The sequence below is a fragment of the Gymnodraco acuticeps genome, unplaced genomic scaffold (genome assembly GCF_902827175.1).
Source record: "Gymnodraco acuticeps unplaced genomic scaffold, fGymAcu1.1, whole genome shotgun sequence".
Lineage (NCBI taxonomy): Eukaryota > Metazoa > Chordata > Actinopteri > Perciformes > Bathydraconidae > Gymnodraco > Gymnodraco acuticeps.
This window is the reverse complement of record NW_022991325.1, coordinates 724645-737123: the sequence shown is the minus strand read 5'-3', so window position 1 is coordinate 737123 and position 12479 is coordinate 724645. Positions and strand designations below refer to the sequence as shown.

At 42.2% G+C, this 12479-nt stretch overlaps 1 protein-coding gene across 1 annotated transcript in view; it reads left to right on the top strand.

Annotated features, from left to right (window-relative positions):
* Nucleotides 1-12479, top strand: part of rptor (regulatory associated protein of MTOR, complex 1) — a 262325-nt gene that overhangs the window by 196650 nt on the left and 53196 nt on the right. Inside the window, 4 exon segments of the mRNA XM_034240379.1 lie at nucleotides 2537-2728; nucleotides 5837-5977; nucleotides 6354-6474; nucleotides 7836-7976. Of these exon segments, the coding sequence (XP_034096270.1) occupies nucleotides 2537-2728; nucleotides 5837-5977; nucleotides 6354-6474; nucleotides 7836-7976 (595 nt within the window).

The following is a 12479-nucleotide window of genomic DNA, read 5'->3' as shown; positions in this document are numbered from 1 at the left end:
AAAAAACCGGCGTATGGTGGATTGAAAAAATGCCTTTCCTGTTTTAACCACACATTGAGAACTAGTGAAGATCATTTGTCATGGATTAGGTCAGCTGTCACACTGAGGGAGTTAGGGTCCTAACTTGTGCTAATTCCTCTGATTTCTTCCTTCTCACTGCCATGCAATTTATGGTAAGAATCTGTGAATGACTTCCTGGAGGAGCCTTTCAGTGTGTGACAGATGTTTTCAAGCTGTAAATTATGGGCTCAGAACAGTCTCATAATACACACATGCGCACAGAAGGATTCACACTTGTATTTCCGGATCCACACTTGTGTTTTTCAAAGCACACACAAATGTGTTCCGTTTCATATACATGTAAATAAAATCCAAATACAGAAACAAGTTTTACATATGTATTTTTGATCCTCACATATTTGTTTTCCGTTTAAAACCTCTGAACCTGCAAACACAAACCGCTTCCTGTGCACGGATCGCTGTGCATTCGTGTGTGGGTTTTTTGAGACTCCCCTGACGGTCAGCCGATTCGTACTTGTAATCTTTTCTATCTATAGCCAATCAGATGTCTCCTTCATTCTAAGCCAATCACAGGAGCGCGCCCCCACAAGGGTATGATTTGTTGCATTCATGACACTTCATGTACGCATTTTGCGCTGTCTGGTCAGCTCGCTAAACAGTGGGCGGGGCTTCAGGTGATCATGCAGAGCTGCGTGTCTCCGTCAGACTCAGCAGCTGATCTGATCTCTCTCTCTCGCGTCCGGTTACACTTCACTCGCGTTTATGTCCATATCGATCAGATCCAGCTCTCCTGATCGGCCTTTATAGAGAGCACCGATCAAACTATTAAGAGTGAATATCGGCCGATAATGACCGGCAGGGCCCACCCCCCCCTTCCCCCTCGTAGTGCACTGGTCGACTAGGCTAAGCTAACCTGTAGCTGCTCCCTCCACACTCACAACAACTTCATACTGACATAAATAAAGCAGCTGTATTCGCCACACAGGAAACACACATTTAAAACGGTTTTGGCTTCCCTTTTTGTGTACACAAGCATTCATCAATGGTTCAGAAAGTGGCGCTGTACCGTAATAATATAAAGGCTTGTATTTGCGTGCATTTCCTGTTCGGAAAGTGGCGCTGTACTGAGAGTGGAGGTGTCCAGAGATTAGCGCCTGCAGGCAGGCTCCATGGACCTGTCAGCTCCGGACAGCGCAAAATGGTACATGAAGCGCTACGTCATGAACGCAATAAATCTACCCTCGTGGGGGCGCGCTCATGTGATTGGCTTAGACTGGAGGAGACATCTGATTGGCTGTAGATGAGAGAAATTACAAGTACGAATCAAAAAACCCACACACGAATGCACAGCGATCCGTGCACAGAAAGCAGTTTGTGTTTGCAAGTGCAGAGGTTTTAAACGGAAAACAAATATGTGAGGATCAAAAATACACATGTAAAACTTTTTCTGTATTTGGATTTTATTTACATGTATATGAAACGGAACACATTTGTGTGTGCTTTGAAAAACACAAGTGTGAATCCTTCTGTGTGCATGTGTGTATTATGAGACTGTTCTGAGCCCATAGTAAATGATTACACATGTCTTTTATCCACAGAGTGTGGGAAGGTGGTGTTGGTGAGTTGATGATGATGATGCATTTTATTTATATAGCGTTTTTCACAACTCAAAGACGCTTAAGACGAGTTGCATCTTGTTAGTATTTGGCGTCTTGCCAGTAATGTTGCAAAGACTATAATGTCCGCTTTTAGCCTAGGTAAAGGTAGCTGAGGGACACCCAATACTGCAGTAATGGCATTAGGCTCTATAAGCATCCAAGTTATCTCAGAGTATTGACATTTTAAGTCCAGTAGTTGTGCAGAGACCAAAACATATGCACATGGTTCACAGGTGTTTTAATGACTATTTTCACAAGAGCGGTCTGTATAGTCATTGAACAGCTTGACTTTAGGCCAATGAGTGCGGTGAACATCTTTACCCTGAATCAAACCATGTGTGGTGCAGACAGATGAGGGGTGTTTCTCAATGTCGAGTAAAGCTGCTCCAGAGCCACTATTTTAAGCATACTACGTCATCGAGTCCCGCCGAAGGACTGTTCCAATGTCCAGCATACTTGGAATTCTACCGAGGCTGGCGTACTTCGTAGCGAGACATTTTGAGGCTGCACATGTGTAGACTCCGCGTCTTAAAATCCCCACAATGCTTTGCGCACGGACCAATTTCCAAATCTTTGGCGGAAATAGCGCTCCATTTAAAGTGGATGACGCACACCTGTTAGCCTGTTAGCCTGTTCCACAATTCTTCGTTTCCGAGGCTAGGAAAGATAATGCCTCGCTACCAAGCAAGCCTCCTCGACATTGAGAAAGACCCGAGGTCTGCACACGCTTCCTCTGAGATCCCCTGCCCCACATTGTCTTCCTTTTCATGGTTCATAATGGTACATTGGTTTTAAAACCTACTGAACATCTCTCACACTCTTTAACTTTCATCACTCCTTCTCCCCCCCCCCACCAGGAGGCATGTCTGCAAGGCAACCTAATAGCCAACTGTCTGGAGCAGCTGTCGGATCCCCACCCTCTGCTCCGCCAGTGGGTGGCCATCTGCCTGGGCCGCATCTGGCAGAACTTCGACCCGGCGCGCTGGTGCGGGGTCCGGGACAGCGCCCACGAGAAGCTCTACACCCTGCTGACGGACCCCATCCCCGAGGTGAGGGGGTCATCTGAAAAACAAAGTATCAAAGTCCCACTCGGACAATTCAAGAATATATATACTGAACAAAAATATAAATGCAACACTTTTGTTTTTGCTCCCATTTTTCATGAGATGAACTCAAAGATCTAAAACATTTTCTATAAACACAAAATAACCATTTCTCTCAAATATCGTTCACAAATCTGAAAAAGTCTGTGATAGTGAGCACTTCTCCTTTGCCGAGATAATCCATCCCACCTCACAGGTGTGGCATATCAAGATGCTGATTAGACAGCATGATTATTGCACAGGTGTGCCTTAGGCTGGCCACAATAAAAGGCCACTCTGAAAAATGCAGTTTTGCTTTATTGGGGGGGTCTGGGGGGGTCCGAAAACCAGTCAGTATCTGGTGTGAGGGGTAGGGTTAGGGTTAGGGTAATGTTGTGAATCGAGTGGCCTGTGTTCGTCGTCCATAACATACGCCTGCCCATACCATAACCCCACCACCTCCATGGGCCACTCGATTCACAACATTACCCTAACCCTAACCCCCGCCCCCCCCAGTCAACAATTAAAAAATTCTGGGCTATATATATAAAAATCGCTGGCTCGCGAAAGTGTCTATTGGATACATTTTGGCCCTTGGACAAATGTAGTTGGTGATCCCTGGTATAGACAAATCATAAGGAAAGGATGTGTTTAAAAGCAAAACACAAATGCACCCAGATTGTTTAGTCCTCAGTCATTTAAAGAAACAAGCAAGGATTGACATTTTATTGTGCTGAACATGTAGAAACTGACTGAAAACCTGCACAGATTATTAAAATGAAAAAACATACAGTAGCCACAGTGGTGCCACTAAACTGTTTATGAGTATCCCGGACAATCACAGATACAGCTACATATTACCATATTCCTATATGTTGTGTGAGTTTTTATACAAGGCTTGGAAATACAATATCATTACTAACTACGGCTTCCAAAAGTACCCTAATTGAAGTTGCCACATTAGGTTAAACTCAATACCCCTCCTCGACTCCTCTCTTCCCCTCCTCCGGGACTTGACCCGGAAACCGATCAAGACACGCCATGTCGAAGGACGTCCCAATAGCTGAAATGCACACGGAGGAGTCGAGGAGGGGTGCGGGAGGATACACGAGAGCAGACTACGCGGAAGTGTTTTCACTACTCAAGCATAAAAGCCCCGCCCCCACCTTCACAGCTGGTCCATTTCAACAGAGGAAAACCGACAAGTGCTCACAGCTCCGTGGGAATTATTATGTGCAATTCATTTCTTAAGGTTAAACAATTTAAGTCATGTTTAATGATCTTGAACGTCACTAAAACATAGCTATTAAGAAAGCTATTTCATAAATGGCTAGATCTTGATAAATAACAATTATTTTTATTGTTTTGTGTTAAGATATTCAGCAGTTACATTATTTAAAATTCACAGTCCTGAATGTGGGTTTGTGGTGAATGTGGGGATCTACAGGACACACATGTTCAGAGTAAAGGCTTTCACATTACTATCATTATATTTTTATTTAAATGTACATTTTACACCAAAACGGAACACAAAAGCAGGACCAACCATCATTCCTTGACTAACAAGAGAAAGATTCCTTCATTTAAATAAATATTTAACCAGAAATGGGCCGGTTCTAAAGGGTTATTCAGTTAAGCCCGATGAGAGGGTATACAGCTGTGCACATGTCATCATTAACGGACGTCGTTTAAGAGTGACGTTTGAGTGAACGAGGACATCCCAATTAATACCTGAGGACTCCTCTGTCCTCGCGTCACCTCCTCGTGTCCCTCGCTCGCATCTTACGGAGGCGGAGCTAAGACGCAAGGAAGGGACGCGAGTGAGGGAAAGGAGGAGGTGAAATATTCAATTGAGATGAGCTTCTTGAAGCATAAATGGTTAGAAAGAATTCAAGTCTGTTTGAATTCTGTGCGTGAGTTTGCCACATTAAGATGCTTTTCAGTATGATAGTCATGTGTTTCATTTGGATTGAAGTCACAGTGCCTGTATAAACCTCATCTTGTCCTTTATTCTAACTCAAATTACAACTAGTTGAAAAGTTACAGCCGATCATTTTAATTTGAGAAAAGCACACTGTGTCAAAGCAACATCTGTGTGCTGTAGAATGTCTAAAGATTAAAAACATCTTGATGCTTGCACACAAAAACTAAAACAAATTCTGTTGATACAACAAACACATATTAGATATTGTGCTGGTTGAGATTTGTTCAGTTTGTGAATCCAATTCATCACGGAAATGTCCTCCTGATTGATGGCAAGTTTGAATTAAACGTCCAACAAAGCGTGTGGAGAAACTAATGAGTTATAGTGACAAAAGCAGCTCACTGGAGCTCATATCACTGTTATTCTACAGTGGGTTTCATACTGATCGTACTTTCTTTTTCTACGACATCAAATAATTACCCCGTTTGTGAATGTCCAAAGCTTCTGTGTCATAAAAACAGTGCCAAAAAATGAGTAAATACGACTGCTAAACGTCATCACGCTGAACATTAGCTTCCTTGATGTAATTTGTTTATAGCCTAACGTTAGCTTTTTACTTATATGTGGAGATTATCCTGCTTAACAAAATGTGTAAATCTCATAAACATGTTAGGCACAAAGCTTATTTTCTGGAATATTCTAAAATCCAATTGAAAAAGCCCATTGATTTTTGTTGAGGGAGCCCATGCAAAGCTATTCTCCGGGTTGACCTGCAATAATACATCAATTCTGACACTCTGTTGAACCAAGAGATGTTGACTGTGTGTGTGTGTGTGTGTGTGTGTGGTGTGTGTGTGTGTGTGTGGTGTGTGTGTGTGTGTGTGTGTGTGTGTGTGTGGTGGTGTGTGTGTGGTGTGTGTGTGTGTGTGTGTGTGTGTGGTGTTGTGTGTGTGTGTGTGTGTGTGTGTGTGTGTGTTGTGTGTGTGTGTGTGTGTGTGTGTGTGTGTGTGTGTGGTGTGTGTGTGTGTGTGTTGTGTGTGTGTGTGTGTGTGTGTGTGTGTGTGTGTGTGTGTGTGTGTGTGTTGTTGTGTGTGTGTGTGTGTGTGTGTGTGTGTGTGTGTGTGTGTGTGTGTGTGTGTGTGTGTGTGCAGGTGAGGTGTGCGGCCGTCTTTGCTCTCGGGACGTTTGTGGGGAACTCTGGTGAGCGGACGGACCACTCCACCACCATCGACCACAACGTGGTGATGATGCTGGCCCAGCTAATCAACGACGGCAGCCCGGTGGTCCGCAAGGTCACTGACGCTCAAAACTCTCTCACAGAACATGTTATAGAATTAAACGGATGTTGATATGATATATCTTTAAGTAGAAACTAAGGTTTCAACATTTTTGAAGAACTACTATTTAATCCAGTTATAGGATTTTAAATTGTGTAACATATGTAATGGTATTACACAAAAATGGTATTACTCAAACCACGATAACCCCTAAGCCATAACCGCCCCTAAAACCCATTTTTTCATTTATAATCTATATTATTTATGGTAGACATTTATTACTAATTTGAAAAATCCTGCTTGGCTCAAAGATATCAAGAAGTTACATTTTAAGAAGTTACAATCAGTAGAAGTGATCCTTATGTTTACTTTTCTCCCTGTGTGTGTGCAGGAGCTGGTGGTGGCGCTGAGTCACCTGGTGGTCCAGTATGAGAGCAACTTCTGTACCGTGGCCCTGCAGTTCATTGAGGAGGAGAAGAACTACACAGTGCCCTCACCAGCTAACACTGCAGGTACCCCACACACACACACACATTGTACCTTGTCTTTTTATGCACTTTTTATAACAATGTTTCTGTAATGTAAAGTCAATGGAGTAAAAATCTGCCCAAAATCTAAACATACGTCGTCATTTAATTTAAATTGTTGCTCATTATTTTATTTTATGACTTATTGAATTTTCAAAGTTATACAGTATGTACAATAACTATCCCAGGTTCACACACTAAGAAACTCATAAAGGTTCCCTTTATCTACGCATACTCGCATAGTTAAGGTTTAGGAGATTGAACCCAATATATTCAGAGCATTACCAAGGCATGTGAATCAAAGCATGTGTCCCTGTATAAAGAAGTAAATACCTGCATTGTTCATTGTTAGTGTAAAGACACTAAGCTTATCGAAAGCGCAATTTGAATTTGAATCGCAGGATGCACAGTATTGGTTGCAGGCTGATAGGGGGTGAGCTTTCGGCAGTTATTTAATGAGAGGGCAACATTTAAAGCATGACGAAAGAGAGTCAGGGGCACAGAAACCCCATCAAATAACAGCATCGTCATATCTACTGTAGCTATGTACGTATGACCAATAAAAGCCTTGAACCTTGAGGATTGATTTTTGTTTCAATAACAGAATCTGTGTCAGTAACTTAGTTACAAGTTTATTAAATTACATCATTGAAATCTTTTCCCCAATATAAGTCAATGGGAAAAAGTATTTTTCAGCCCAAAAATGTATCAATGCCTCCAGTAGTGTAAAGCATATAGCAGTCAAAATAATCCAAACCATTTCCTTCCGAATCATGCAGCCCTATAATGCATATTGAAAAGATTGGTGCCACTGTTAAGAGGGTAATGTGTGAATGTTTCTTATTCTCACATTACTCTTATCAGAACTGTCGGGAAAATCCTGAATGTCCTCTTCCAATATCAGAGTACACATAATAACAAAGGTATCCCATCTGTAGCTGTGTACATGACAGGATGTCTGATTACCTAGAAGAGCATCAGGACTGTTTTAGGCATATGATAGCTATGTGATGGTGATTCAGCCTCTATGGAGATAGACATGTGACAAGCATGCTCATTTCTGACGTGGGCCTCAGCTTATCTGAACCAAACATTGAATACTGCTTAAACTGGTATTTTCCATCTTGTGACCGTGTAACTCCCTCTCTTGTATATCAGCATGTGAGGGACACTGTTCAGGAACTAGTTGATGCTCTGTATGTGATGACTACTTCCATTCTTGCCAGGATAATAAATGTATCCTGGTATTGAAGCTCAAGCTGGTGACGAGTGATATTTTTCTAACAAGAACACACTGATTTCACGTGTTTGGGTAAAATCCCCCCTCCTCCTCCTCTCCCCCCCAGAGCCCGGGAACCTGACTCCAGTGAGGGACAGCCCTGCCATCCCCCGCCTGCGCTCCGTCAACTCCTACACCAACATCAGAGCTGCCACCACCGCCCGTAACCTGAACAAGAGCTTGCAGAACCTCAACCTCAACGAAGAGGGTAGGAGGGGGTGCTGGGAGATAAATCAGATGTACCGGACTTCAGTTGAATCTGTAGGAGGACTGAAGACAAAGGAGGAGGTTTACTCAGCTCAGTGACAGAAAGGATTCTGAGAGCATTTCATTAGGCTGCAACAGTCCTCTGGCTTTCCTCTATATTCTATTATTGCCATGACACTCAGTAAGCACGAATAAGAGCTTTCACCCGCAGCTGAGCACAGATAACAGCCCAGGTTTTTGAAGTTCTTACAATCTAGCTCTCACATGCAAGAAACTCATTCTCATCATCCTTGTCCTCCATGGCTTACAAATATGATGTTATGGCTAAAGTCCAGAATTGGTCCAGAAATGTAGTCTTTTAATAAGCTTTATCAACATGTTTGCCTCCAACATGTAAGTAGGGATTTTCTACCCTTTCCCAAAAAGATTCCTACTAATTCTTTCTTCAGAAAATGTAAGATCTTAAAAGGAGCTTAAGTTCCAAAATGTACAAAGCAATGGATGAGTCTTTCTTTTGGACTATTACTACTGCAGGTAGGACTTCATGTTTGCTATTGCTTCTGCCATTTACACAATATAGTGTCTTAAAACAAGTACAAGTATTTCTTAACTAGCATATGTTTTCAACAATTTTCAAACTCATGATATCCATTGTTTAAATCAAATGATGGACTACTTACAGTTTTTGCTCCATATAGAGTAACACTTCAACATCTTGGGTCAAAACAGCGTTACCCATCAGGAAGAGTCACCTGCCATGTTTGACCTAGTTAAACATGGCAGGTGACTTATATGAAGTTATTTTTCAATAATGGCTTGTGTCTTCTGAGAAATACTCGGGGGACATAACCAATTTTAGAAGCTCTTATTTGACTATGAGTGAATCCTTGTATCGCTTCAATATCTCCGTATTATTCTTGTAGTGTACATTGTTTATGAAGCTCCCCCCCCAGCAACTCAATGTTGGCTTCTGCTTTGTCAATTTCCACTTTGATATTCCCCCTAGCTTTCATAGTTGCTGCTCAAACTTCTTTTAAACTTTGTTTTGTTTTGCCTCACTGTGGTCCTGTAAGTATCCACATTAGTTATTGACTAAAGGCACGGACACACCAAGCCGATTTTGGCCGTCGATGGGCGTCAGGCCAACGATGGGCGTCGACACGCCCTACTCAGATTGGTGTGTCCCGCACCGTCGTGTCTTTTCAGCCGTGCCGACGGCCAAAGGCAAAATAAATCACTCTGATTGGCTGTTCAGCTAGCGAATCAGTGCATGAGAAGCGAAACGGAAGTGAGGGACCCAAACAAACTATTAAGAAGGCAAATCTGAGATTTCATTTAACTCCAGCTCTCGACACAGGAGCTTCTCGTTGTAGAGTGAAAATGGAACGCACACGCTATCTGTTGTTTGTTTATATCACGCAGTCTGTTCTTCTTCTCTCGGTTATCACGCAGTCTGTCTTCCGGTTGTTGCCTCTTTTGAATGACGAATACACACTACCGCCGCCTGCTGGTAAGGAGAGTTATTGCCACTCACGCATGCGCAGTTCATACGTGCTTCTTGGCCCTCAGCTGAAGTCTTTGCGGTGTGTTCCAGTACGAAACATGGCAGAGACGCGAGGCGACACAACAGTCGGGGGTCCGTCTGTGTCAGTTCTTTGGTGTCAGCTTGGTGTGTCCGGGCCTTTCTTCATTCTTTACATCCTGGATGTTAGCAACAACATGATGCAGATCCAGTTAGCAGTCATCTTGCACATTGTATTTAATCATAGATTTAAAAGAAAGTCGGGCAGATGCACAGAGCTCTGAGCTGCTGTGGGACTGGGAACTGTCCGTGGTGCTGAACTGCAGGCCTGTTGAGATGGGCTCAGAAAGTACAGAGCCATGAGCAGTGAACATCCGTCACCATGGTTACTGAGGCCAGTTCACTGAGCTGTTGTATAGTTAAGCAATAGCTCACGACAGGCCGTGGTATATGCTCATTATATCACAGCTAAGGGGCGTGGTTCAGCCCGACGTGAAGCGGAGGGTCGACAACCCCCTTAGCTGTGATATAATGAGCATATACCACGGCCTGTCGTGAGCTATTGCTTTTATAAAACGGTTACCAAGTGTGGCAATATGAAAGAAAAATACACACTCTAATTTAAATAGTTTTTATTAGTAAATAATGATGTTCAAAATAAAATAGTCCCTCCGTTGCCTTCTGCACGAAACATAGTGCGAGGTGGTTGCTATGCAACAACACTAACAGCTAGCGAACATATTAAACAGAGAGCGTTGATCCATTATTTGGCTATTTATTTACATTCATTTGTATGTTGCCGTTTATTGTGCAGCCACTGAAAAACTGTCCAGCATCAGTAGCATGGCTTACGAGGTTACTTGTATAGGTTGAGGTTGTTCTAATCTAGGCTGTTGCTTGGCGTGGTCAGAATATTGCTCCACTTTCTCCGGTCCCTGAGATTGGGCTTCCAGTAGCTCTGGAGAGAGCTTTCGCACCTGTGGCCACTACGGTCATCATTTATCTGCTTTGTTTCAAGACCCGCATCAGAAAGCTTTTGAATGGTGGTACTTTTCCAGTTGGTCTACCTGCTCTTCACGTAGCTCTGCATGTCGTCGTTTAGGTGCTTTTTGTTTCTGGAGATAGGCACTGCTCAATCCACTCCTCCATAGTAAGACCCCCCCGGAGGTCGAAGTTAATCTTAAATGTTTCCATCTTATGCTTTGTTAGTTTGTTTCGTAACGGAAGAAATGGAAATATATTTATAAAACTGACAAGTCAAATCAAGCAATCTGATTGGTCGATAGCGTTTTTGCGGACCTCTTTGATTACAGATTTGAAAACATCGTTGCTTGCTTTAAAAGTAGCACAATTCATTATGTCAAACCTTGGAAAGTATCTAGATATCCCTGCCCTAATGCCAAAGTAACTGGCAACTGAATATGTTTTGCCGTTTGATATCTATGTCTGGACCGTTGCGTAAAAAGGAGGGTTTCTGCCCCGTTACTTCTCCGCTGCTTTCTTGTTCCAGTCTGAAAAGCAAACTGCAGGCAGTTTGCTTTTCAGCCCAACGGTATACAGTTTTTCTCAGACGCGGAGGGATACTGACTTGTTGTGAAAAGTAACTTACAATTCTACCCGTGGTATACGCTCAGTATATCACGGCTAAGAACCAATCAGATTGCTTGATTTGACTTGTCCGTTTTATAATATCATGTAGATGCCTTACACCTCCAAAGCAATTACCATTTCTTACTGAGAATCATTTATTGACAGTCATATTTATTTTTCACAATTCTGTAATTCAAACTAAATCCATATCAAACAATCAAGTTTATGAAAATGAATAAAAAGGTTATTATCCATTTCCCATGAACTTTTTCCATTCGCCACATGCCATTGTGTTTAGGGATATTGCAGTTTGCTAGGTTACTGGTGTTTAGTTGCATTTTGTTTGCCTTTAAAACCCCCCCATGATGGATCAGAATGGTGCTCAGTTTGGCAAACACACTTACAGAGGTGGTGAATATAGAAAGCGTGTGTAGGAGCCAGAATCAGAATGATTCAACCAATCACAGCCGTTTGTTTTCAAGCATACTCATATTATCTTATAACACAGCTGGCTGTCAGGAGGAGCTCAGGAAACAATAGAATACATTACAAATAAATATAATTAAACATAATCTATTGATCACAAATTCTAAATGTTTTTGTTAGAGCAGCTTGTTAACAGGCTTTACACGCAAGTAAGAAATATAATACAATTTAAACAAAGACTTTAAGATAACTATCTGCAAGAAAGTGCACTTTGGCAAGTCTTATATCTGGTGAAATGTTGAAAATAAGGAAGTTTAACCATCAGAAAATAATAAAACTATTTTTTTATGAAATATTAAATAACAATTAATAAGTAGAATAATTGTTCAAATAATCCTAACGGCAAGTAAAGTGAACATTTCAGCCGCGTCGTGTCATCCTCATCCATGTCCACAGCTTTGTGAACACATGGCCTGCCGTCACTTTAACCTCCTGTTGTGTCACTGCTGAGACAGACAGCTGCAGCCCCCCCACTCTTTTCTGTCTCCCACTGCCTGTCTGAGTAATGAGCCCATAGTGGGGTTAAATCAGTGGCACTTGGTGACAGCGTTTCTAATTTCCCTATATTCCAGTATACAGCCGTGTTTATCATCAATAACTGCCGAGTGTATTTCCACACATAACCAATTTCCATTTCCACGTTTGCTCCTGCTGTGAGGACGCATGACGTCATTGGTTTTCATGAGCCATAGTAATGTTTGGTGATCAGAAGAGTTACAGCAGGAGACGACTGAGCCCGACGCCTGAAATTAAATAATGGGGAAATGATTGTGTCGCCATGCAAGATCTGTTTACTCACCTCACACCTTATCAAATGTAGATTTAAATATTGTATTTTTACGACAATAATAAAAGTAATACACTGTATTTATACAGCTCTATTACAGCAGCTAAAGTACTTTCTAA